General features: G+C 38.4%; 1 protein-coding gene across 5 annotated transcripts in view; it reads left to right on the forward strand.

Annotated features, from left to right (window-relative positions):
* The first annotated feature begins 937 nt into the window (after nucleotides 1-937).
* The window catches only part of SLC9B2 (solute carrier family 9 member B2), a 56,420-nt gene continuing 30,184 nt past the window's right edge, over nucleotides 938-27,173 (forward strand). For 2 of the 5 annotated variants that reach the window (XM_045792744.2, XM_045792801.2), the window contains exons 1-9: nucleotides 1,894-2,122; nucleotides 6,481-6,739; nucleotides 10,767-10,848; nucleotides 14,677-14,811; nucleotides 15,494-15,674; nucleotides 20,359-20,529; nucleotides 24,377-24,519; nucleotides 25,396-25,523; nucleotides 26,716-26,891. In XM_045792744.2, the coding sequence (XP_045648700.1) occupies nucleotides 14,722-14,811; nucleotides 15,494-15,674; nucleotides 20,359-20,529; nucleotides 24,377-24,519; nucleotides 25,396-25,523; nucleotides 26,716-26,891 (889 nt within the window). In that variant the 5' untranslated portion in view covers nucleotides 1,894-2,122; nucleotides 6,481-6,739; nucleotides 10,767-10,848; nucleotides 14,677-14,721. Of the gene's footprint in view, nucleotides 1,087-1,893; nucleotides 2,123-2,333; nucleotides 2,434-6,480; nucleotides 6,740-10,766; nucleotides 10,849-14,676; nucleotides 14,812-15,493; nucleotides 15,675-20,358; nucleotides 20,530-24,376; nucleotides 24,520-25,395; nucleotides 25,524-26,715; nucleotides 26,892-27,173 lie in introns of those variants that run through there. The other 3 variants (XM_045792762.2, XM_045792771.2, XM_045792754.2) reach the window with 3 other exon arrangements.

Raw genomic sequence — 27,173 nt, forward strand, 5'->3', positions numbered from 1 at the left:
CAGATGACTGGATTAAGAAGTTGTGGTCCATATATACAATGGAATATTACTCAGCTATCAGAAAGAACAAGTTCTCAACATTTGCTGCAACATGGATGGCACTGGAGGAGATAATGCTAAGTGAAATAAGTTAAACAGAGAAAGACAACTATCATATGATTTCTCTCATCTATGGAACATAAGAACTAGGATGATTGGTAGGGGAAGAAAGGGATAAAGAAAGAGGGGGTAATCAGAAGGGGGAATGAAACATGTAAGACTATGGACTATGAGAAAAAAACTGAGGGCCTCAGAAGGGAGGGGGTGGGGGAATGGGATAGGCCGGTGATGGGTGGTAAGGAGGGCACGTATTGCATGGTGCACTGGGTGTTATACACAACTAATGAATCATCGAACCTTGCATCAGAAACCAGGGATGTACTGTATGGTGACTAACATAATATAAGAAAAAGTCATTAAAAAATAAAAAATAAAAAAAAAACAAAATGCTGTAACTTCTCATGAAGTGAAATGATGGAACACTGAAGCTTATAAGTATGTTATGAAGTACTTTATGCCGTGAGCGAGTATACGTGTGTATGTATAGCTGTGAGAAAGGAATTCTAAATAAACACAGAATGAATTCTGCAAAATGAAATCTAACATTAACAAAGGCTTCCTCAGAGTCAGTTCTCTCAGCTAACTATGAACGATAAAACATTATAAACAATAAAAGTAGAGGTAAAACCTAACCAAAAAGTCCAATGTTCTCCCAAGTCATTTTAATCAAATCGTGTGATGTGTCAATGAAGGTCATACGACTGAAAGAAAAGGAAAAATATATTTCATTCCTGGGGTAAGAGGAAGCTGGATACCACTGGAAATTTCTGCAGGCTTTAGGAGAGGAAGAGCAATTTAGGGAAAACACACTGATCACTTTAGATGCCCTGAAGATTTTTGGATGGATGTAGGTTCATCCATACTACTCACAAAGGAGGACCCGAGAGACAAGAGTGAGTGGTTTCTATCTGCTGGAGACACTTCCTTGATGTTGTCCCTCTTGCTTGAAAAGCGGTGATTAAAACTGGCCCAAGGCGTGAAAAACAGGTAAGACCATTTTTATTCCCTAAGGTAATGAAAATTACCCCGAAAAGGGCACGCGCACATACACACAGTCACTTGGAGGGCGGAAAGACACAGGAAAGGAAGACACAGGAAAAGCAGGGAGTTTTAAAGGAAAAAAAGAAACTGCTGATGGGAAGGTTACAATCTAAAATGATGCGGTAAGAAGGGCTCGTGTGAAAGACGCAATAAAGATTTTGAACATTTTTTCATGTGTCTGTTAGCCATTTGTATGTCATCATTGGAAAAGTGTTCGTATCTTCTGCCCATTTTATGATTTATTTGAACTTTACATCCGAAACCAGGGATGTACCGTATGGTGACTAACAATAAAAAAAATTTTTTTTTTTAAAAGACGCAATAAAGAAGCAGGGGAAGGACAAGCCTTCCATCCCACCTAACTGTTCACCCGGACAGAGTCCCGTCTTCCCACCGCATCTGACACGACACAGCTAAAACGAAGGTGGAGTTAAAACCCAAAATGTAGAAGCTGGCGCAGGGAGCGTTAAGCCCGCCCGGGGTGCTCCAGGAGAGCCAGCGCGCGCCACCGCACCAGGGCCTTGTGGGCTCCGCGCTCGCTGGGAGACCTTTCCCGCGAGTGTCCGGGGGCCGGTTCCGGCACCAGGGGCCAGCAGCCCGGCCACAACACAGCACTGAAACCCCGGGGGGCAGCGCCCAGGTCTCGGGAAGCGGGCCCGTGGGCGGCCGCGCCCCGCCCCGCCCAAGAAGGCCACGCGCCGCCAGAGCCCGACCCGGCGGAGGGCGCGGGGGCTGCCGCGAAGCTTGCTCGGAAAATCACTCCGCGCGGCCCGGCCGGACCTCGGGGGGCGAGACCTCCCGCGTGCGGGGCAGGCGGAGCCTCGGCGACCGCGACGCGCCCCGCGCCTCCGCATCTGCATATTTCGCAGCCTCCGGCTCCGCCTGCGGAGATGCGCTGCCCGGAGGCTCCGCGCTTGGCTGCACCAGGCTCCCGCGGACATTTCGCTCTGTTTCCCACGCTTCCTGCGCCGGAGACCGCGACGTGAGTAGCCCTCAGAGAACACTAAGGGCCCAGAGCGTGTTGTTCCTGTGTGTGTTTCGGTTCTCAGTCAGCCAGAGGGTGTTGCTTCTGTGGGCGACGTGAGCACCGCGAAGGTGCTGAGAGCGCCAGACCTTCCTGACTGCCTGCTCCAAGTGCACGCTGTCTGCGGCTTTTCTTACTTACCAGCTGTCGGCTTGTTCTCTCATCCTAGACTCTGGTGATCTGTTGCCCTACAAGATTAATATCAGAAAGCCACCATCCCCTTTAGCCTCCTGTCGAGAAACGGACACCAGTGGGCAGAGAGACGGCAGGTACCTACTTAGGTCAACCTCTGTTCTTGTTGAAAGACTGACACCGCACTCCTCCACTCTATAAGGGGGCCTCCACCTAACATTATTGCTGCTACAAACTGCTGTGATAAAATTCTGGTCTGTTTCTCTCTAAGCTAACAATGAAACATGTCACTTTATTTTTTTTTTTTAAGATTTTATTTATTTATTTGACAGAGCACAAGCAGGCACAGCAGCAGGCAGAAGGAGAGGGAGAAGCAGACTCTCTGCTGAGCAGGGAGCCCCATACGGGGCTTGATCCAGGACCCAGAGATCATGGGCGCTTAGCCGACCACCCAGGCGCCCCTGAAACATTTCACTTTAGCAAATACCTGTGTGCCTTCTCTGGGCCAAGCAGGCATGGGGACAAGAAATATAAATATGAATTAAATACAGTTTATGCCATTCAGTACCTCAAAATCCAGTGAATAAGAATATACTTAAGTAATGAGGTAGTGTGATTTGTGCCATACTATTGATGTGAGCTAAGTGGTTGATTCACATAATATATTTTCTAGAATATTAAGTTCTTTAGGAATATAACCCTATTGACAAGATTTTTGCTTTATTTTTTATTATTTTTTTTAAGGTTTTCCACAGAAGTGGGTAAAAGTCAGTGATGTAGGTCTGTCTTGGAGCCTACTCCAAAATTTGCTGTGCTGGATATAGAAGGTTGGCATTCACATCCATTCCTACCTGCTTCTAGTATGCCTTCATGGACAGAACAAACTGGAAAGCTAAAAACGCTTCCTAGACTCCATTCCAGCTAGAGTTCTAAATGTAAAATCAGGGTCTGGCAAGTAGATGAACTTGTCTGAGATTTCAAACACAGAGGTGAGACACAGGCCCTCTCCCTGCTATTTTTGGCTGTTTGCTGCTGACAGAGAAGGCCGGAGGTGTCAGTCCTCGTCTTCAGAACCGTGGGTGTGGGAGGGATTTAACAGCAGTGGTGACAGCCAGACTCAGCACTGACGTGTTGTATCTCCAGCTCTGTGGCTGTCAAGAAGCAATGGAGGGAAGTGGTGAGTATGTTGTGTTCCTTGTGCAGGCGGCTTTCAGATCCCAGCTTCTCGGGGTCACAGCTACAGTGATGTCCTTGAACTCCATCGTCCTTGCAGGGCCTTCTGATTGTAGCAAAAATAGTACACTCTTCAGTGGATCATTTGCTAGCGTTCTAGATGTCGCTCCTGGAGGCCCAGTCTAGAACCTGCACTTCTAGCCCTTTCAACAACTCCCTCAATTCCCTGTGTAAAACCTCTTCCTGTTTAAAATACCTGAGGTGATTTCAGTGTTCTATATTGACTAAGATGTTTGCTATGTGGCCTCCGTCACCTAAGCTGAATCTCTTCCATTTCTGTAGATGGGAAATGAAACCATGAGATTAGATTCGGGAGCTTGCAGTGATGTGAATGCCTTCACTTGGGTTCCACCCTCTGCAGCTCCACAGACCCCCCACATTTGAGTTTGGCCCCTGAAGGTATTTGAGTTTGTTACCCATTGACTACATTATTTCCAAATTCTCTTGCTCCACAAATGTAACATCAAATATGTCTTCATTTAAAACATTTACAGAATATGTTCTGTAACAAAGGATTGTGGAATATCTGGTTCATGACTGACTCTTTACTAGCCCCGTTGATGACTGGTAGGCCAGTGACTCTTGGTCAGCACAAAAACACCAATGACAGAACAGATCTCTCCTCTGGGAGAAAAGGATTTATATCTTTTTTCCACACAAAGCCTAGGAACACTGTATGGGGGAAAATGGAGCTACCTCTCCATGCGCTTGTGTAACGAGGGAGTGTTCTCAGCATTTTGTAGTCACATGTCATACATGTTAAGAAGAGTACAATTATGATAAGTTTTAAACAGTTTTTAAGAGCCTTCTAAAGTCATCGAGTATCTCTTGTCCATATAATAAAAGCTCTTTACCTTTTTTAGAAATCTAATTTATTTTTCTGCAGTTTATATGAAGGACTAAAAGTCTTGAATATGGCAGTGTCCCTTACCTGTGCTTTTCAGTACAGTATCTGTATGCTTTTTTCTCAAGGAAAATCTTAGGAAGATAAATCATGGGGGGCGGTAATTTATTGGGACTCTATGATGTACTTAATACTATATTAAGATTTTCTGTAGCATAGGCAGTATCACCACTTTACAGTTGGAAAAAACATGTCCGGACAGGCTAAGTAACTTGCCCAAAATGGCGCAACTAGGAGGCAGTGACACAAGGATTTACATTCAGGGTTTTCATCTCCATTTTCCTCTGACCTCTCCACATTTTGCACCATTATACTTATTATACTCTAATTAACATAAATGTGCATAGGATTCCCTACATGCCCTTTCCTTTTCTCTCCTCATCCTTTAATCATGTGGTTCCTCTGCATGTAATGGTCATTGTTTTACAAGGCTAAGTCATCTTTCAAAACTTGATTCAAGTATCACTTGACCCCCAGCCACACTGGGCAATACCTTCTCTCCCTTTTCAACCCTGTGTCTGCACTTCTCACATCATAATGAAATTACTTTAAGGTAATACTAACTTTTATAATAAACTCCAAAATCTCAGTAACTAACATAGTAGAAGCTTATTTCTACTTATGTAAAGTCCAAGCAGGTGTTCAGCTGATGGCATTCTACTCAGTGATTGAGGAACCCAAATTCTTTTTATGTTATGGCTTTGTCATGCACTAAGACCTTAAAAGTTCTTAGTTTCCAGGCATTGGACAGGAAAAGAGAGATTATGTGGTGCATTGCACGGAGGTTTCTTATAGGTAAGGAATGGAAGTAGCATGCATTACTTATGCTCACATCCCCTTGGCCGCACCTCAGTGACTTGCCACATTGACATGTAAGGGAGGCTGGGAAATGTCTACAGTGTGCCCAGGCAGTGCAGGAAACTGGTTTGATGAAACATACCAGTCTCCTTCCCTCCCTAAAGAACAGAGACTACATCTCAGTAATCGTCATATCTCTTGTGCTTTACACACCACAGAAAATCCATAAAAGTCTAATAAACTTCAATAACTGTGAAGGGATGCGCCTAGTATCAAAACTTATCATACTTTATTATGGTTGTTTAAAGAGCGATCTATATCGTTCTCTGACTAGGTTGCAACCTTTGAGTGTGGGAACCATGTCAGACTGTTCACTTTTTTTAGGGCTGTTTTTTTTTTTAAAGATTTTATTTATTTATTTGACAGAGATAGAGACAGCCAGTGAGAGAGGGAACACAAGCAGGGGGAGTGGGAGAGGAAGAAGCAGGCTCATAGCGGAAGAGCCTGATGTGGGACTTGATCCCATAACGCCGGGATCACGCCCTGAGCCGAAGGCAGATGCTTAACCGCTGTGCCACCCAGGCGCCCCAAGGGCTGTTTTTTTTTTAATCGAAGAATAGTTGACACACAATGCTACATTAGTTTCAGGTGTGCCACAGAGTGATTCAACAAGTCTATATGTTATGCTATGCTCACCCACAAATATCATCTGTCACTACCATCTGTCATCATACAACATCATTGCAATGCCATTGACTGTATTCCCTATGCTGTACCTTTCCTCCCTCAGACTGTTCATTCTTGAATCCCCAGAACAAGGGCTAAAATCTGGCAAGAGCTTAATAGATGTTTGTTGAATGAATGCAAGAATAAATGAGTCCTGAGAGAGAAAAAAGAGGGACAGAGTTAGTCTACATAAAGTTAGGAAATACTAATTGAGAAAGTGACATTTGAGTTAGATCTTAGTAGTAGAATTTTACCAAGTAGAGAAAGCAAAAAATGAAACCCCAGGCAGTGATAGTAGTACTGTTTTGTTGTGGTTTTACTTGCTTCATGAACAAACAGAAAACAGTCAAATGTTTATAAGCCCAACTTTGTTTTTATTCAGTATTCAAATATTACAACTGAACTTCAAGGCTAGGGAAGGAAAAATATATAAACTTACAATCTATATAATCTCTATTGACTAAAAGAATGGCACTAAAAACCTTGGCATTGAGTTTTTAGCTACTAAAATATTATTTTCCAGATATCTTTGAGAAATATCAATACAGAGGCAGTGTTCTAATTGTTCATCCTCCAGGAAGATTTTGCACCATGTCAAGAAGCTAGGGAAGCACTATAAGCCAAAGGTTCCCCACTACTGCTCATCAGAGCTTCTCTGAGCTGACTGCATCAAAATCACCTGTTGTATTGTTTGGGATACTCTTGGCGGCATGTGACATGATATTCTGCCAAAATTGTCTTCGAAAATACAAGTTTGCTATTCTCACACAAGATGTCTGGAGGTAAGTGTATCCAGGGTTTGTTCAGTAGCCCGATGATATCAAGGTTTAGGTTGCTTTCCATGAGCTAATTAATCTTGACTTTTTCTTCATGGCTGCTCAAGTTCCAAGAAACACAGTCCCCATCCTCAGCCTCCCACACACACATATACACCATTTAAAGACAGAGAAGAGGGATAAAGAAATAAATTAATTAATTAATTAAAATTAAGTGTTTTAAAAAGGAGAAGTTTCTTGCCTCTTTTTTTTGGAGGAAGGAAAATCATATCTAGTGGTGCCCAACAGTCTTGCCCACAGATTTCATTGGCAAGAAGTGAATCATGTTCAGTCCTAAACCAACAGCTGGCATAAAGGAATGGTGTTACAGAGATTGCTTTAGCCCAAGCATGACTTATCCCTAGGGGTGGGGAAGGTACACACTGGCATACCTGAGTAATGGCTCTTAGTATGTAATAGGTTGTGTTGCCACACTTGCGGAGATTAAAATCTCTGGAAATTCTGATTTCAATAGGCCTAGAGGTAATATTTCAAACTTTCAGTTAAATGCATTGTCCTTGGTAGGGAGAGAAATTAGAAAGGAGAGAAGCAAGTATTGGGTCCTTTCTTACCTAGGAGTAATTTCCTTGTATTCATATCTCATTACATAGTGTTTTACTTCACGATGATTCAACCAAATCACTGTATCAGTTAACCAAATTGAGTAGCAGTTGTTTTCTTTTGATTACTTGGTCTCGTGTGGTCGGCACATGTAACTCTTTCAGATAAGGTCATTTTGTTCAGGGAAAGCATTCTTAGTCATTTTAGTAATTAATACGAGGAAAATTTAAGTTCCACCCTTCACTTGACCTGAATTTCTCACTGCTGGGTAGGTATCCTGTTGGGGAATGAACATTAGATCAGAGTTGATTAACAGAATCCAGAAACTGGAAGGTTTCTATATGTTCTACATAGACATATTATTTCAGACTGAGAACCTTCAACACATGAGTGGATGAACACCAAAGGTCGGAGTTTTTATTGTCACCATTGCAGAGTACTTAATAAACAGTCGTGGAGATGTTCTTTCAAATGTATGAATATAGCACATACAGTACTCCAGCCATGTGTGTAAGTTCTCATTGAGATTATCCCATTACGTGTTGGTCTGTCCCCAGCTCAGACAGAAAATAACAAGAATTACCAGACTTTACCTGTGTAATGATGCTTTAACAGTAGTTTAGCTGATAGCAGTAAGCATATTTTACTTGACCAAGAGCCTATGGACATTCACAAATTGAGTGTTCTTTTATTTCCTCTGGAATATTACAGAAATAACTCTTAAGCATTCAGATTAATAAAATAATCTGAAAAGGAGAAGGCTGATTTAACACATATTTCTGTATATGAAAGCATATTAATATATGTGGTTTTCAAAATGTGCTTTACTTGCCAGGAGGAATAGGGTCAGTAGACAGGGCTCCTGCAGCTCCGTCTTTATTGGTCCCATGCGTTGGATTTCAGGATAGGGTTTTATTTGATGAACGATTTCGTTGGGCTTAAAAAATATTTGAAATCTGCTGTAGAAGATGTTAGGCACTTCCCCACCTTCTTTGAAAAACACAAAAACAAAAAACCAAAAAAATACCTTAAATTGTAGCAGTGGGATTAAGTTACCTAAAATAAAATTACCAGATTTTATCTCTGAAAAATATTATTACTGAGGAAAGCTGTATAATTTTTTCTCTAAAGCTTTAAAAATTATATAACTTTTTAAAAATGTATTTTAAAATGTATTCTTATACAAAATGTATTTTGCATGAGAAAATCTTCTTATTGTAAAAATCCTAACAATGCAAAAGTATAGAGAATAAAAATGAAATTCCAGCCACTCTAATGCCATTTCCTTCCCCAAAGACAGCTACTATTAACAGACTTTTTCTATTTATTTACATACACATGCATATACATAATCACTCATATTCTTGATCTACAATTTTCTCTCAAGTTTAAAGGAAGGATTTAGGAGACTGTTCTTTTCAAGTCCACAGCTCTATGATTTTGGTGGCATATGTCCCTAGTATTGCAACATGAAGCTCAAATTAAGCCAATATGGTTTCTAAGCATGTAGATCAGTTCTGTAGGAAATTCTGTATCCTGGGAATGTTAAAGAGAGGCACGAATGGCCAACAACCTTTGCATATGTTTTTAGAAAACCCTTGAGCTACTCACCTTCTAGCAAGTGGGCAATCACAACAGCCATAACAGCCACATCCTTTGGCTTAGGTCAAACCACATTCTTCTACTGAAATCTATATTTGAGTCACAGAACTTTGATTAAATTAACATGATTTATTATATTACGAAATCTATAAAATTCCTCTATTTAACGTGAGATAAATTTTTTCTAATATGTTTTACTGTTGTGTATTGGTCTGAATAATGCAACATCTTGATTGAGAAGCAGAAAAAAACTTCCTTCTGTTTCTAGGCATTTTAGTATTTATCTAAAATGTGCTTTGCCTTCCTACTTCTCAGTATCATTTTTTATATACAAAAATCTCAAAGCATTTTAGTTTAACTGAATTTTTATAAAGAGAGAGCTCCTTAATCTTTAGAATCTTTTTTTTTTTTTAAGATTTTATTTATTTATTTGACAGAGAGAGACAGCCAGCGAGAGAGGGAACACAAGCAGGGGGAGTGGGAGAGGAAGAAGCAGGCTCATAGCGGAGGAGCCTGATGTGGGGCTCGATCCCAGAACGCCGGGATCACGCCCTGAGCCGAAGGCAGACGCTTAACCGCTGTGCCACCCAGGCGCCCCTAATCTTTAGAATCTTAAGGCATATTTAAATGGCAAGTTGTCACTTAGCCAATTAATTAATAATTCAGAATATGTAAATAATATTTGTCATTAGAACAGATTAAAAGTTCTTGTTTCATTTATTTTGTCACCAATGTTGCATAACCTAAATGGATTAGTAAATTTTTTTTTGTTTATAATAAACTGTAACAGTCATAACAATGGGAGAGAGTAAAGCTGAAGATAATACAAGCTAGAAAATAAAAATATTTTCTTATAGGATGTTTTTTCAAACTTCTTATGGAATGTGTTTTCAAACTTAGAATTAATTATGGTTACATATGAGTGGGATTTTAAACAAAATATTACAGCAAAAAATATAAAAATATAATGCAGTGATTTGGTAGAAACGACATGAAATCAAAGATATAGATTAAAGAATTCTCTCATTTCACAAATTTTTACAGTTTTACTATGAGACTTGGCTGATACTGGCTGTGTTAATTGAAAATAGTTTTTTAGCTTCTCTACACTTTAGTTTTCTCATGTGAATATTAAAGAGATTGAACCACGTAATTTCTTTTTTTTTGTTTTAAAGATTTTATTTATTCGACAGAGATAGAGACAGCCAGCGAGAGAGGGAACACAAGCAGGGGGAGTGGGAGAGGAAGAAGCAGGCTCATAGCAGAAGAGCCTGATGTGGGGCTCGATCCCATAACGCCGGGATCACGCCCTGAGCCGAAGGCAGACGCTTAACCGCTGTGCCACCCAGGCACCCCTGAACCATGTAATTTCTAAAGGCTTTTCCAACATTTATTATTCCGTGAAACTGTGATTCTTAGTTACTAATTCTTAAATACTAAATACTAATCTTAAAAACCATCCAGTTTCTCCATATTTCCCCACTTTTTAATTTTTCCATTCAAGACACCCAAGCATCTCAGTTTAACAGCTTTCTTGAAGCTTCACTGCGGTGAAAGATTTGAAAAGACTTTCATAAACACAATGAAAAAACAATTGTCTCATTTAAATAGCATTGTTGAAAATGAAGCATTTCATTTAAATTAACCTTCTGGATAACTAACACCTATTTTATTGAATACCACATTTTTTAAAAACATTCTGTTTACATTTCTAAGCCTTTCTATATACTTTAATGACTCTTAAAACAGAAAATATTAGCATATCTTTTTTTTTTCTTTTCATTTTCTTAAAGATGTAAAATCACCTCCCTAAACATCTGTTATCATACAGGGATCCTTCAGGGCAATTCATGAATGAAGGTTCTTACTGAGGATTCATTTGGTGGCAAGTGACAGAAATCCAACTCAGACTGGTAAGGAATTTATTTGGCTTACCTATAACTGCAAAGGAGCTGCTTCCAGGTATATCAACAATGTGGTTATTAATTTGAGGCTGTCCCTTTCTCGTCTTCCATATTAAACATCTGCTTTGCTCTGTGGTCACTTCATCCTTTGGAAGGCTTTTCTGTAGGTCACAAGGATTGTTAATGGTGAATCTGAGCTTAGCAATCCCAAAAGAAAGAAAGCTCTTTCTCAATGGTTGCAGCGAATACCTTAAAGCTGACTCTCATTGGTCAGGTATGGATCACATGCTCATGCCTGAAACAATCAATGTGACTGGGAAAGAAGTTCCCTCATTGGCCAGGCCTGTCCTCATCTCCAGAGCATTGGTAGAGCATGGGGATTGGGAAGGTGAGGAGGACATGAATCTCACATGAACTACATGGATGGAGAACAGAGGAGATGTGGATTAGACAAAAGAAAATTAGTATGCTGGTACCAAAAAAGTCAGAGAAAGATGCTTGGTGGGCCAAAACTGCAAATATGGGAAAGATATTTATCCCCACATTTTATAGCCTTAAATTTCTATCTTTCCATCTCCTTCCTCTCAGCTATCACTCATGCTGCTCTCAATTTCCCTCTATCACAATCTCTTCCTACATTTTTAACTTACAACATCTTATCTTCTGAGGGTTTGGAAACCAGATGAGCAGTCATTTGAATTGTTTTCAAAGTAAGAGTTAGTGGGCTCTGAGTGAGTACTTGAGAGCTTCTCTATAAGTAAGGAGTATAAACTTTCTGCTTTTTAATGGATTTCATGACATATCTTAGACTCCTTAAAAGGTCATTTTTGCATATTTTCTGATTTCTTTGCCAAAACTGTCTTCTTGGTAGGGGATACACTATTGTCATTTCAAGACTCAGTGACTATGAACAGTAAGTGTCATGAATGTGGTTTAAACCTTTAAAATAAAGGTTACATTTTTTTCATTTTCCTAAACTTAAGTGGGTTTCTAAAGTGAGACAGGTGATATAAGTGTTCTTTTAAGAATGGAAATATAGCAGAGAATGAACAGTCGGAACTGTCCAGTTGTAAATTGTTTTCCTGAGTTTACTAAATATTTTACCTTTTCTCTCTGCAGTAACTCTCTGATCTCAAATAAGTACTTTGGCATCCATGGTGGAGATTATTGGAGAACAGGGAATTTTTTTGGAATGCAAAAATCTATATAAATTTTCACAAATAGCATATACTGGGCAACATACCAAATTTTGATTGTTTACATTAAAAGAGACTAGAATAACTAATAAAATAAATTCTCAAGGCTTCATTTAAGCCAATAGTTTATTAGAAATAATCATTTGTACTTGTTGGCTATTTAAAAATTTCTTCATAAATGGCAGAATTGGCTCATTTTGAAAATTGGATAAAGGAGGTGATCCTAGTGACACTGCCCAAGAATTTCTATATAATTCTGGTAATGAGACAGGTGAAATGACAATGATGAGTGTTACATCCACCTTATCAAGAGGTCAGCCTTGAAAGAAAGAGGTAAAAGGCATCATCAAAGAAAATCAATGGGATTAAGTTGTAAATTCTTCAGGATGGGGAGGGGGGCGGGATCTTGTCCTGCTTAATAAGGAAAGGAAAAAGAACCTTAGAGATTTATATTAGGGAGAAGGATTTGAGTGACTCAACCAGCACTACTGAATGTTTACTATGTGCATGGTTGGAACTACTCTTATCTCCATTTTATAGGTAAGGAATTAGTTACAAGGAGGCTAAGAACTTTTGTATGTGTGGAACTAGACTACAGACGCAACTTTGTTCAACTCCAGACCCAGCAGACATCATCACTTACTATATGAGAGGGTCATTCTCTACACAGGGTGAAGGCCAAGTGCCATGGTTTGGGATATGACATCCTAATCCTCCAGCCTCATTTCCCATTGCTCTCAGCCTCCCACCCCATGCTCTAGCAAAATTTCCCCTTATTATCCCACTGGCATCCATACCTCCATACATTTAAGAGAAGAGCTCTCTGAACCCAACATTTTTCCTGTCAAAATGCCATTCTTTCTCATCATGAGTCTAAATTTTGGAATGAGTTTATAAATTTTAAAAATCATATCTACATATATACACACATATATCATTATATGTACATGAATTTGTTATATATAATACATAATGAAAACCAAACTGAAGGTGTTTTGAGATGCCACTGTGGCCAACATTGAATTTTATAAGGAAGAAAAATAGCGGTGGTGGTGATAATGATGGTGGTAATAATGGAAAGGATATAATTTTCCTTGGAATATTAAATGCAAACATCTTGGCACTTTGTTAAACAGAAAATGATTCCTTGAGGCTAGGGTCCTGTCTAATTAATCCTTGTGTTTATGGCCTAGTATAGTGTGTGGCACATATTAGGTATGCAAATGTGTTGAATTAGATTATCCCTTCTCCCACATAATTTTCTCTTTGCTCCTACCAGGGTTTATAGTTCATACCTCCATTAAAATATCATCATACTTGTTGCATTAGGAGTAAGTTTGATTACTAGTAAAAAGAACTCTTGACTAACAGTCGTTTCAACTATTACTTCAAAGCTTGGCATCCAAGATTGATGGAGCAATCAAGGATATGATCAAGGAACCAGCTCCTCCTATCTTACTTATCCCCCTTAGTGTAGGGCTTTTTATTCTCATGGTTGAGAAATGGCCACTGACCTTCCAGATGGTATATCTACATTCTAGGGAGGAGAAAGAGCAATGTTAGAGGACAAAGAGTAAACAGTATGATCCTCAAAAAGCCTTGCCTTATTGTCTGGGAATGAAAGCCCTCCCCAGGGACTCTCACTTATATCTCATTGCACAGAACTGTGACACATGGCCACCTAGAGCTGCCAAAATGAATAAGAAATGGAGTTTTTGGCTTTTTAGCCTCTAGCGTGGGAAGCCAAGGGCAAAGAGATAGAAGTAGTTATTTATGGAGTCAGCCTATAGGTCTGTCCTACAGGTTTTTTTGCTGCTTTATGTAAGTTTATTTTTCCTGGAATATTGTGAGCCTATAGAGAACAAAAAATATGTTTTAATAATCTTCAAATTACCCACAATGACTCTCAAGAAAGGAGGTGTCTGAGACATTGTGGCTATTCAATGTTGTATTATTTTCACTTTAATTTAGAAATATGAACCAGGCAGGAATTAGTGATTCCAGTGTCTCTGAAAATGATGGAATCCATTAATTTCTTTTCGGTGACTCATTTCAACATTGAAAATTTGCCTGGAGCTTTCCTGTTTCACCAAGTTGGCCCATTAGAGAGAACAATTTAATAGAAATATTGCTTGGAATATTTGAAGAATGACTCAGAAGCCAGGGTGGGAAACAAATCATAAAAAAATATTAACAAGTCCTTTTTCAAGACAGATAAAGGTAAATAAGAATTAATATAATATATTGTAATCAAAGAAAAGGTTAGCAATTGAAAATTAAGAATAGGGACTCCTGGGTGGCCCAGTCAGTTGAACGTCTGCCTTCGGCTCAGGTCATGAACCCAGGGTCCTGGGCGAGTCCCATATCCAGCAGAGAGCCTGCTTCGCCCTCTGCCTGCTGCTCCCCCTGCTTGTGCTTTCTCTCTCTCTCTCTCTGACAGATAAATAAATAAAAATTTTTAAAAAAGGAAGTGAAAAAAAGAAAGTTAAGAATAGCCCAATTTAAAGTGTTTTAGACATTCAGAGTTCTAAGGGAAAATATAAGTGCAATTCATTCATTTAAATTGCTCAAATTGCTGCTTAATTCATTCATGTAAATCTCCAACTTGTTCTATAACTATACTATTTCTCCTTCAAAACAGATCCCATTCCTCTTCCCTGTGTCATCTTATTTCTAATTATAAATCATGGGGGATGAAGATAAAGTAATTGAACGTGAAGATTTGGAACCATCTGCAGGAATGGATCACACAGCTTCTACATATCAAGATACACAGGTAAAGCTATGATCAAATGTAGAACATTCTAACCATTTCCTTAAGGAAGGGACACCATATTTCCGATGTATGATACCATTGTGTTCTCTTCATTCTCCATCTCTCAGTTAACAATTCTCCCCATTCTTAATCCCCCAAATCGTAGAGTAGTTGTGACTACCAGTTTTCCTGGCAGTCAGTAGTGGCTAGTGACTCATATGAGGCTGGACAAATAGAGAGCCTGCGAAATGCTTTGTGTTCCCAGCCTAACCCTGGAATGGTTCTGGTTTCTCCCCTCTCTCTTTATTGCTTAAGTTCAAGTAGATGAATGAATTTGAATTTGTTTTCACCACAGATAGTTCTCTTTTTCTGGACCACTTTGATATATTTACCAACTATTGCCTTGAATAATATCTTAAATAGGCTAATTTTAAACCCAGTACTACAAAACAAAATGGAGTACTATGTGACTCAAGCATTTACAATGTTACCAATAGGGACTCAGTGGTAAATACTCCTAACATGGTTCTTGTTTCCAAGCATTTACTCATTAGCTATTAATATAGCTGTGCATTTCCACTATAAAATGTTAGCCTTGATTCTAGAATTTTGGAAATTTGATCTGTGATGTGATGGCTCAGTAACTATAAAAATGTACAGCAAATACACAGTTTTAAGGATTCTTAAATTGCTTTAAATACAGGAGGAAACAGTCATGAGCTCCAAAGCAACAGATGCCAAAGAACCAACAGAAGGAAGTAACCTCCTGAATAGCAGTGAAAGAAAGCTACAAAAAATACCAGCTGAATCAAATAATTTGCAAAGACTAAGACGAACATTTTCTTGTCCTCCACATGGTTTACTGGATAGAGGAATAACAAATGGTATGTAAATGGTAAAAATTAATTCAGAAAGAGAGGGTAAAAGATAAAATTGTTATAATGAGAGATTCCAAAATAATATGGTTTAAAGGACAGAAAGAAGTTTACTTCCCTTACACATAAAAACTACTGGGTCAACAATTCACTTGGTAGTGAATTCTGCTCTTCAAGTCATGGAGGGGCCCAATCTGACAGGTTCCACCATCTTCAACACAAGGCTTCCCACGGTGTTGGGAAGTTTCTTTTCCAGCTAGCAGGAAGAGGAAAAGAGCAGAGATCAAGGACATTTTCCTTTTTTGTATCTCAGTAATGTCACAGGATTACATTAGGAATCCAATGAGAAAAATGACTAGAAATCACTTGTAGATAGAAAAGCACTGCACGAATATTGGTTTTAATTATTAATAAATAATGCAACTAAATGTTTGAACAAACACAGCTCAATTCATACTTTTAAATGAATCCATCATTTTATAAGTAAGGCTCCTGGTTTCCAATTCAACTTATCCCAGTACAACTACAATTACCTAAAATATTTGGGGGATTTTTCTTTGGGAGGTTACCTCAACACTAATTCAAATATTGTCTTTGTGGAATGGATTTGGTTTTTGGAGGCAGCCAAACATAATTATAATATCAGTTTGGTGAACAGATGGGTGTTCAGTTTCAGTAATGCTGTTGTTTGTTCAAAAAGGAAATGTGTGTGTGTGTGTGTGTGTGTGAGTGTATTAATTTTGTACATTGGAGGATATGTAGTTTAGCAGGGAAAAGGAGAAGGCGTTTGAAATTTGTCTATAAAGGCAAATTTAAAGACAATTTCAAAAATTATGTTGAGGAATGGTACCACTGGAGCATATATATAGCTTCCCAAATAAATCCGTTGAAGAATATAACACATTTGATCTAAAAGCTGTGTTTGCTAAAAAATCAGACTCACTTCTTTATTGTTATACTTCGTTTATGAGCTCTGAAAGACATTTTCGCCATTCTCAGCTGGGACAATGGAAGCCAAGTGTAATATGTTATGTTCTAGGCTCCACATATGTTTTTAATGAAATTAGGTAAGTTCCAAAATATATACCAGTTGATAAGGCAACAGATAATTTAATACCTATTCTGTCCTTTTTATTGTTTTTTTTTTAAACTTTCACCATTCAAATCATGACACATATCTAGTGAAAATGTTTATAGTAAAAACAGATAGGGATTGCGTTAAGGAAAGGGTATAAATGAATGACGTGATTTGAAGACTCATTTTTTTTTAATTCTATGATCATTGTCTATAAAGCTGCCTGAGAAATGGGAAGTCATGATATATAAACACATCTCCACTTGTTTTTGTGTGCCTCTGTTTCTGAGACTTACAAGACTGCTCTTTTTTCCCTGTACTCCTTCCTGTGTCCCATCAGTGTACTAAAGTATTTTTCTTAAGAAGTTGATCTTACATCTGAAAATATGATTTTTCAAAATCATAAATGAGAAGTAAATTACTAACTGAATTAAATGTGATTTAGAGAAACCTTATAAATGTACATTTACTATGTATTTAGAACTGCATTTTGAATATGAGAAAGGAAAGAAACATTAGAGGTTTAAAAGAAAAGTGGTCTTGAAGTGGAATAACTAATTCTACCTTCTGAATTTAGTACAAAACTGGTTTTATGCTATGGTAAGGTAAAATTTAGTAGCTGGCAATTCCTGCTTTCCTATTGCACCTCCCATACCACATAGAAATTTCTGTTCCTATACCCAACTGGAAAATACAGAAGGCTCTTTAGTTATTTCATTGTAATAACATCATAGCCTACAAAATCTGTAATAATTCTGTGAGGGTTAAAATATGGGACATTGGATTTGATCTCCAGCAGTATGGTAGATGAGACTCAATGAACAATCCTATCATTTATGTCAATGAAAACATCTGAAAACAATATTTTAAGTCTTTTTAAATGTACCTGCTATCTGTCAAGAAGACAGGAACTTGACAGATACCAAAAACAGTATGACTAAGAGAGATAAATAAGCACTCAAGCTGGCTTTCACTCTGGAGGCTTCTGCAAAACACCCATGAACTTGAGATTCATTTTGAGAACCGTGAGGGTATAGGAGGCTGTGCTTGAGTCTGCTCAGCTTGGGAGAAGTTTCATAGGGGACATCATCCTCCCTCACCTACATGGGGAAGCTCGAGCCCAATGTGATGGTGAATTTGAGGTCAACCTGCCCTGCAGAGGGAGCCTGCAACAAAACCGGATCTGTCTGTTCTGTAGTGTTCCTGGAGGAAGAAAGGGTCTCCTCTAAAAATGTGTCCCGGACTGTTAAGATTCTAAGCACGTGGCAGGAGCAAATTCCGATCCTATCTGAGAAAACTCACATTCACCTCCAACAATTCCCAAAGATAAAGTTTCAGGGAAGAGTTCACTGTTGCCAAAAAAACAAAACCAAACAAACAAACACAAAAATCACAACACACACAAGGAAACAGATTTCAAAAATTTGCATTATCAGAAAATAAAATAAAGTATTCTCAATATCTATGAAGTTAAAGAGGTAGGAAATAAACAAGTAACTGTTTATAAATATGAACAAAACTTTCATTATCAGAAAATAAAATAGAAGATATATTCAATATCTCTGAAGTTAAAGAGGAAGTAGGAAATATAAAACAAGTAACTCTTTATAATATGAATAGGTTTTAATAAGTACCAAATTGAACTTCTAGAAAAGAAAGACATAATACAGTAATTGAAATTTAAAACTCAGTAGATTAGGCAGCAGATTAAGTGAAAAGAAGATTGGAAGATTAATAATCTAGCAAATAGATCTGAAGAGACTACAAGGCAGTACACATGGAAAAAATATGGACAATATGAAAACTGGGGTTAGGCAAATGGAGACAGGACTGTGACTGTTTATTTAATCACAGTTCCAGCAAAAGAGAACAGGAAGAAGGGCGAAGAGGAAATATTTGAAGAAATAAAGGCAGGATGTTCCAGAATTGATGGAAAATTTAAATCCTAAGCAAACTAAAAGGAAGCCATACTGAAATTAAGCATAAGTATTGAAAATATCACACTGAAATTGCAGAAAACCAAAGAAAAAGTAGAGATCTTAAAAACAGCCAAAGAAGAAGTTTTCCCTAAAAGAGACTTAAAAACAATAATGACAGCCAGAAAGCCAAGGAATAGTATTTTCGAGCAGCTGGGAGAAGGTAACTCTCAGCATAGAAGTGTATACTCTGGAAAACTATCTTTTAAGAATGAGAATAAAGGTAATTCCAGATAAATAAAACTAAGAATTTACTACCCACAGATCTTCATGAGAAATATCGTGTGAGAAATATATAAACTAATAAATATATTAGTTTATATATGATGGTAAATAAGGAATTGTGTCAGTGGAATAGGAAAATTTGCATTTGTACATAATTTTTCCTGCCACGTGTGTATTTTGCATCATCAAGCAATAGCAAGTGAGTGCAAAATGCATTGAAAAATGAAAAGAGACAAAGAAAGATCAGGTATATGGTTTCTTAGAGTTGAAGATAAAACCTTACTAAAATGAGGATTTTTAAGAAGCTGAACTCCTCCAGGCAGTTAGTCGCTGGCTTAGGGGCTTCAAAGACTTTCCAACTTTCTACACCATTAAACTATCTAATGAAACCGCACGTGGATGTAGAAGAAGCCGACAGTAGAGATAAAGTAGCTGCCAACACTTTTCCCTCAGTTAAAACAACAACAAATATTTGATTGATGAGAAAACTATAATCTGGCTCAGGTGTAGATGGAACTGCTTTCTATTGAAAGCAAATGCTTTCAGGATTCTATTCTTCTTGAAGTAGTTCAGTGTGGTTCCGAGGATTTAGTCCACAAAAAAAGAGACTGTGAGATGCAAATGTCAGTGGAGATTTAACTATGCTGGTACTTTTATTAGGATTCTTACTGTTTTTGTCAGTACTTTGGTCACAAGTTCTGAGTTTTGAGTGGTCTGCCCAACCGTTTTCCTAGGAGTCTTTTCAGTGTACAATTTAGTACAACCCAGGCTTTTCAAACAAGGAAATATATTTCACATTCTAATAGAAATGCCTCTAATAAAGGAAATTTTTCAGGCAACAAAATAATTGTCCCAGATAAAAGGGTTGAGTTGCCATAAGAAATAATGATCAAAATAGAAAATAGTTGAGTATGTGGGTAATTCTAAACAAACATTGACTATAGAAAAGAAACAGCAGTGTTTAATTCGAGACGGAACTAAAAATACTGGAATGTAATTGTTCAAGTATTCTCCTGTTCCTATGAAGAGCGTAAAGATTGCCAGTGTTACTGTTTTTATTAACTAGTGAACATTTATGGTAAAATTATAAAGAAAAATAGGGGAATGGTAAAAAAAAAAAATCAAGATAGTAGTTCCTTCTGGCAGTGTGAAAGGAGATTGGGGATGGGATTAGGAGGGGCCAAAGGTGAATCCAAAGGCATAGTAATAGCCTATTGACAGGCTGTCAATGGTAATAGCCTATTTTTTAAGATGGTTGGAAATTACCCAGTTGTTCATATTAATGATGTTTTTTTAAAATTTACACATGGTTATAAATGTTTATATGTATATTCAACATTTAAAAAAATTTTACATTGTATTAAACTCTGCATATGAGAAGTTATTGGTAGAAATTTGTTTTCTTGGTTTATTTCAGTTACCATGGTGGTTCTTCTCTGGGCTGTAGTTTGGTCGATTACTGGCATTGAATGTCTTCCTGGAGGAAACCTATTTGGAATTATAATCCTATTCTATTGTGCCATCATTGGAGGTAAACTTTTGGGGCTTATTAAGTTACCTACATTGCCTCCACTGCCTCGTCTTCTAGGTAAGTGCTAAACACTTTCTGTTTTCTTCAAGAGTAAATCGTATTTTAAAAATTGTAGTTTGGAAAGCTTTTGGAAATACATATAAAATATTTCTGTATTTGCTGTGCTGGCGCCAAAAGCCAATTGTTAAATTTTGAGTTAAACACAGCAATTTTTAAAACTTCAATTAAATTTACAATTTTAATTTAAATTTACAATTAAATAATTTGAATTAAAAACAAGACCAATAGATACTCAAAATTGATCACTTCCTAATTATTTTACTGCATTTTCCCCTTATCAATGCTCTTGAAATTATGGAATTAATATATAATGGTGTGCCACTGGCTAGCTCTTCCCAATTGCACATTCGTTGACATCACACTGGTAGTTTAACATCAACCATGGTAGAAATAACTATAAGACAGAAATCAGCAAATGCTACAAAACAGGGCTCAATATACTGTGAGTCACTCATATCATTGACAAAGGAGTGAGGGGTCATCTGCCAAACAATATCAGGTGGCCGTGTCAACGAGACCGTCGGCAGAGGAAACAGTGTCCCAGGGAAGTTGTTTTCACATTCATTTGGAGAATAAAAACATGCTTCCTCATGACCCCCAACAAAACTCCAAAAGAAACTCTTAACATATTTTTGAGTTCTTGTTAGATTATTATTTCTTTTGAACTGTGCTCATTTCAGCACTATTTGTAATGAAAAATCTGAGAAGTTCCTTAAAGTCCATTAATTGGTCCAAAATTACAGTACTTCCAAACAGTGAGATACTATTGCAATTATTTTTTAAGAAACTCATTTATGTGAAAGAAAGGGGGGTGGTGGTGCCAGGGGCAGAGGGAGAGGGAGAGAATCTCAACACACTCCCTCCTGAGCATGACGCCTGGCTCAGGGCACGATCCCACGACCCTGGAATCACAACCCGAGCCAAAACTAAGAGTCAGATGCTCAACTGACTAAGCCACCCAGGTACCCTGATTCTATTGCAACTATTAAAAAATGAGGCACACACACGTACAGAAGCATGCTTTAATCGGTATATTAACTTTCTGGAAAGGCACAGAAAACCCTTAAGAGTGAAAACCTTTGGTGCATGAAGGTTGAAGTTTGCAGTTGGGGTAGGTATGTACTTGTCACTTTATACTTGTCCGCAGTGTTTTAATTTACCATGAGCGTGGGCTATCCTTATTATTCTTTTAAAAAGAACTGTTGTAGGCTAGTTCATACTTTCAGAAAATTCTGGAAAGGCCCTAACTGCAGAATTCAGAATTTAAAAGACCTTCTAGATTAAATGGCAGTGATGAGAGATGCCTGGCAGTGATGCTTCCTGGCCTAATGGTATCTGGAGCAAGTCACAAAAGCTATGCTTGTAATTAGCCACTATTCCCATAGCTTACATACAGAACATTGCAACATTAGCAAAGTTGTTTAATCATTTCATTTGTAGCGCTTGTAAGGACATGCTGAAAAGAGGATACTGCTGGGGAAGGACAGAGGCTGGAAGCCTCACAGTGTCTGACGGAGAAGTATTTCCTGTTGTGGGGGCATGTGGTATCAGCGAGGGCACGATTCTCTCACAAACTCCTCAACTCCCTCAGTCCTTGTCAACTACCTACACGTCCCAGATTGTGTCACACTTCATCTTCACACCTTGGAAGAAGCTATTAACCCATCCAGAAACTTCTCAACTCCCCAGCCCCTTCTTCCCTTCTTTGAGTCCCTGACTCACTCCTCCAGTCTGAGCTCATACAATACTTCCTTATGCTTCCATAACATTAAGGTTGTCAGTTTAACTTGCTCCCCTAGAGGCCGAAAGCTTGTCGATGTGAAGTACCAAGTTTTTATTCACTGTTATATTTCTAATACCTACTATAGTGTCTAAAATACCGAAGGCAGGGCACCTGGGTGCCTCGGTCGGTTAAGCGTCTGCCTTCAGCTCAGGTCATGATCCCGGGTCCTGGTATTCAGCCCCACAAAGCAGGGATCCTGCTTCTCCCTCTCCCTCTGCCCGTCCATCTTGCTCATGCTCTCTCGCTCTCTCTCTCTCAAATAAATAAACAAAATCTTTTTAAAAATTTAGAAAATAAAAATAAAATACTGAAAGCATTTGGTTAATGTTGAATGGCTGAATAAAAGGAGAGTCAGCAGCTGATGTGACAGAGCAAAGTCTATTTCATCATAACTCACCTATAAGCCTTTCTAAAGCAAGTTATGTATTTTGTATAAAGTTATCTGGCTTGAAGATAAAATAGAACCCATACAGGTATTTTTTGATAATTCAGGTAATCTGACATAACAAATAATTTCAGGAGCTGTTTGCTATTTGCACACAAAAGAGTGACTGAGTTGGGCATTGTATTAAAACATTTTATGGTTAGCATTTGGCCACATTTCTATCCAAATACTGCATCCTGTTATTTAGGAATTATTAATGATTCTAATCATTTTTTAAAGATTTATTTATTCATCATAGAGAAAGAGTGGGGGTGTAGGGGCAGAGGGAGAGAATCTTCAAGCTGACTCCCACTGAACGTGGAGCCTGACACGGGGCTCTATCCCACAACCCTTGGGATCATGACCTGAGCTGAAACCAAGAGCCAGATGTTCAACTGACTGAGCCACCCCAGTGCCCCTGATTCTAATCATTTTTATCTGCATATTAAAGCCTTTTTTTAAGCTCCTCTAATATATTACTTTAATTTTTTTATCAAAAGTTTAACCTTATTTCATCTAGGGACTAAGCATAAAGGATGTGGTTCCTGGGATTATAGAGTAGTCTCTTTCACACCTAGCGTGCCAAAAAATACCTGTCAGAATGGCTAAAATAAACAACACAAGAAACAAGTGTTGCCGAGGATGTAGAGAAAAGGAAACTCTCTTACACTGTTGGTGGGAATGCAAACTGGTACAGCCACTCTGGAAAACAGTATGGAGGTTCCTCAAAAAGCTAAAAATAGAACTACCCTACAACTCAGAAATTACACTACTAGGTATTTACCCAAAGAATACAAAAATACTAATTCGAAGAGATACATACATCCCAATGTTTATTATAGCAGTACTATCAACAATAGGCAAATTATGGAAACAGCCCAAATGTCCATAAACTGAAGAATGGATGAGGAAGATGTGATGTGTGTGTGTGTGTGTGTGTGTGTGTGAATAATGAAATATTATTCAGCCATAAAAAGAATGAAATCTTGCCATTTACAAAGACATGGATAGAGCTACAGAGTATTATGCAAAGTGAAGTAAGTCAGAGAAAGACAAATACCATATGATTTCACTCCTATGTGGAATTTAAGAAACATAACAGATGAACATGGGGGGAAGGCAAATCAGAAAACAGACTTTTTTATTTAAATTCAATTAATTAACTTATAATGTATTATTGGTTTCAGAGGTACAGGTCTGTGATTCATCAGTCTTATATAACACCCAGTGCTCATTACATCACATACCTTCCGCAGTGTCCATCACCCAGTTACCCCACCCCTGCACCCCTCTCCCCTTCAGCAACCTTCGGTTTGTTTCCTATGATTAAGAGTCTCTTATGGAGGAAAACAAACTCTTAACTGTAGAGAACAAACTGATGGGTACTGGACGGGAGGTGGGTGGTGGATGGGTGAAATGGGTGATGGGGATTAGGAGGGCACTTGTAATGGACACCAGGTGATGTATGGAAGTGTTGAATCACTATACCGTACACCTGTAGGTTAACTAACTGAAATTTAAATAAAAACTCTAAAAAAAGAATATTAAAGAGACATGAACTAAAAAATAAATAAAGTGCCAACAATATTTTCTGTATATGTATAGTAACTAAAGCGTTGTTGACTTCTCCATTCTAGGCATGCTGCTTGCTGGCTTTCTTCTCAGAAATATCCCTGTCATCAGTGATAACATACAGATCAAGCACAAATGGTCTTCTGCTTTGAGAAGCATAGCGCTGTCTGTCATATTGGTCCGCGCGGGCCTCGGACTTGACTCAAAGGTATGAAGTGTAAATTTCTCACTGTGGACCAGCAATTGTATTCCTCCAATACTGCAACTATTGGGAATCACTGAGCTTTCGACACTTTGTGTGATGGTCTCAAGAAGAGAATGAAGTTTATTTCATACAGGACTGACTATTCCCAGAAGATGCCCCGCATTCTTTCTTAGAGTGAGGTGGAATTAGGGGACAGCACTAAGAATAAAGGCTCTGCTTTTCTCTGACAGAGATATAGGTCATCCTTGTAAATAATGGTCATAAGAGAAAATATTTCATTTTTGGTGTGCAAAGTCTTATGCAAGTGTTTAAGGCTAACTACACCAGCTCAAGAAACTGATGCTAGGATGAGTCTCAAGTATGCTTGCTTTAACTAGTATGCTTTAACAAGTATGCTTGCAATTACTAATGTACGTTTTTGAATGAGGGAATGAATGTTCTTGGGGATGAAGATTTTCACCCTGGCCTCTTTATGGGGCCACAAATTATTTTTAAAAAGCTAATGCTGAGAGTGTTCAATCTCAGTTTGGGGATTATTGAGTACAGACTCTAGAACACCCTGCCTGAGTTCAAACCTAGCTGCATAACTTACCAATTTCATGATCTTGGGCAAACAACTTTAGCTTGTGCCTTTTTAGATGAGGACATCTAAAAATAATGGGGATAATAATATCACCTATATTATAAGGTTGCTATGGGGACTAAATAAGCTATCTCCAAAACACTTAGAGCACTGAAATGTTTGTTAAATAAAACTCATTACCTAGAAAATTCATGATAATCCAGACATGGTCTGAATATTGAAGAAAAAGTATTTAATGTCATAATCTCTTCCTGTCTTTATAGGATTATTTTAGTATCTCTATTTGTATATTTCAGGCCCTGAAGAAGTTGAAGGGTGTTTGTGTAAGATTATCCATGGGTCCTTGTCTGGTGGAGGCGTGCACGTCTGCTCTTCTTGCCCACTTCCTAATGGGTTTACCATGGCAATGGGGATTTATACTGGGGTAATGATTTTTCTTTGTCATATGAAAATAATGCAGGGATGTTGAAGTCATTCTCTGATTCCATGCAAGAGAAGGCATAACAGATCTTCTTAAGGATATCAGAATTACAACATAGATATTCCAGCATCATCTAAATATTATAGCTTAAAAAATATACTATATATAGTATATGTCTAACTTCTACAGCGATTATGATTTAAACTACTGAAAAAGTAATGGTCTTTTACCTACACCTGATTCCATGCTTGTGAGAGAAATGCCATAGCTCACCTCAAAGTCTGTACAAAGGGTAATAAATGCATCAACAGTAATCAACCCCTAATGCTGTTTTTCTCCTTCTGACACCAGATAATTATGATCAGGTGGTTCTGCTATCTCTTCCCCCCGCTGCCAGTTCTTCGAATAGTTAAGAGCCATGAGAAGTAAATAAATGTGAAAGTACTTAGTAAGACCTTAGTCCTAATAAGTAGGCAAGAAGCAAGAAATTCTTACTTCTCGTGGTTGAGACTGTGGAGCTGTACTGCCTGAATTCCAATCCCAGGCCCATGACCGTCCAGTATGTGACCTTTGGCAAGTTTATGAATCTCTCTGCATCTCAAACTCCTGATTTGCAGAATGAAGGTAGTGATTGTAGCCACCTTCTAGGACTGTTGTGAGGATTATGTGAGTTAATATATGTAAAGGACTTAAAATAGTGTTTGGCACCCAGTAAGCACCGGGTAACATTTTCTGCGGTTACAATCGCTGTCACTGGTCACTGCCGTTATGGCCTTCTCCTAATCTGTTGTCTGTTTTACATACCAAGTCCCGACAGAAGGGCTAACATCAGTCAGTTCCAATTGAAAAAGTCCACGCCGTGTTTTTCAACCCTCATACCATGAATGTGTTGATTTTGTTTGTTGGTTTTTAAGGCAGATTCCTGGAACTTAACGCCATGAGGCCTTCTGTAGCACCCATACTTACATATTTTCGGGCAACCTAAGTAGTTCCAGTACAGGTTGTCTGTTGCCACACTTGGAAAAGTGCTTGTAGAACTTGTGTGTGTGTGTTTCTGGTTTAGTGCTTCACTGCCATTTGAAAGAAGTGGATGTCTAAAGCGTAAGCTCTAAAAGAGTAGAGTTTACTAGACTTACCACAACAATAATAATAATGAGTAAGCTGCTATCAACTGTTGAAAGTGCTGCCTACTTAGTTTTGTTTTAGGTGCTGTATCTCCAGCCGTCGTGGTGCCCTCAATGCTCCTTTTGCAGGAAGGAGGCTATGGGGTTGAAAAAGGCATCCCGACCTTACTCATGGCTGCTGGCAGCTTCGATGACATTCTGGCGATCACTGGCTTCAACACATGCTTGGGCATGGCCTTTTCCACAGGTAAACTGGTCAGTTCACAATGAGCTCTTCTCTTGTGCCCTAAAGACATAGATTGTGATGTTACAAGCGAGGCATACTTGCTTGATAATTGAATAAGGCAGACTGAAATAGAGAAAGCAGCTCCAAGAGTTAGTTCTATACCTAAGGAGGGACCGGTAGCTTCCTATTTTCCTCCCTTCACCCCCTGGATATGGACCGTTCCAGTGGTCTGGTAAGTACGTTAGTGGGGGATCCCAGAGGAGCAAAGTTTAAGGAAGGATTCGAATAGCTTTTGCATGGAGC

This window comes from Ursus americanus, chromosome 8 (genome assembly GCF_024610735.1).
Source record: "Ursus americanus isolate L20-20 chromosome 8, mUrsAme1.1.p, whole genome shotgun sequence".
Taxonomy (NCBI): domain Eukaryota; kingdom Metazoa; phylum Chordata; class Mammalia; order Carnivora; family Ursidae; genus Ursus; species Ursus americanus.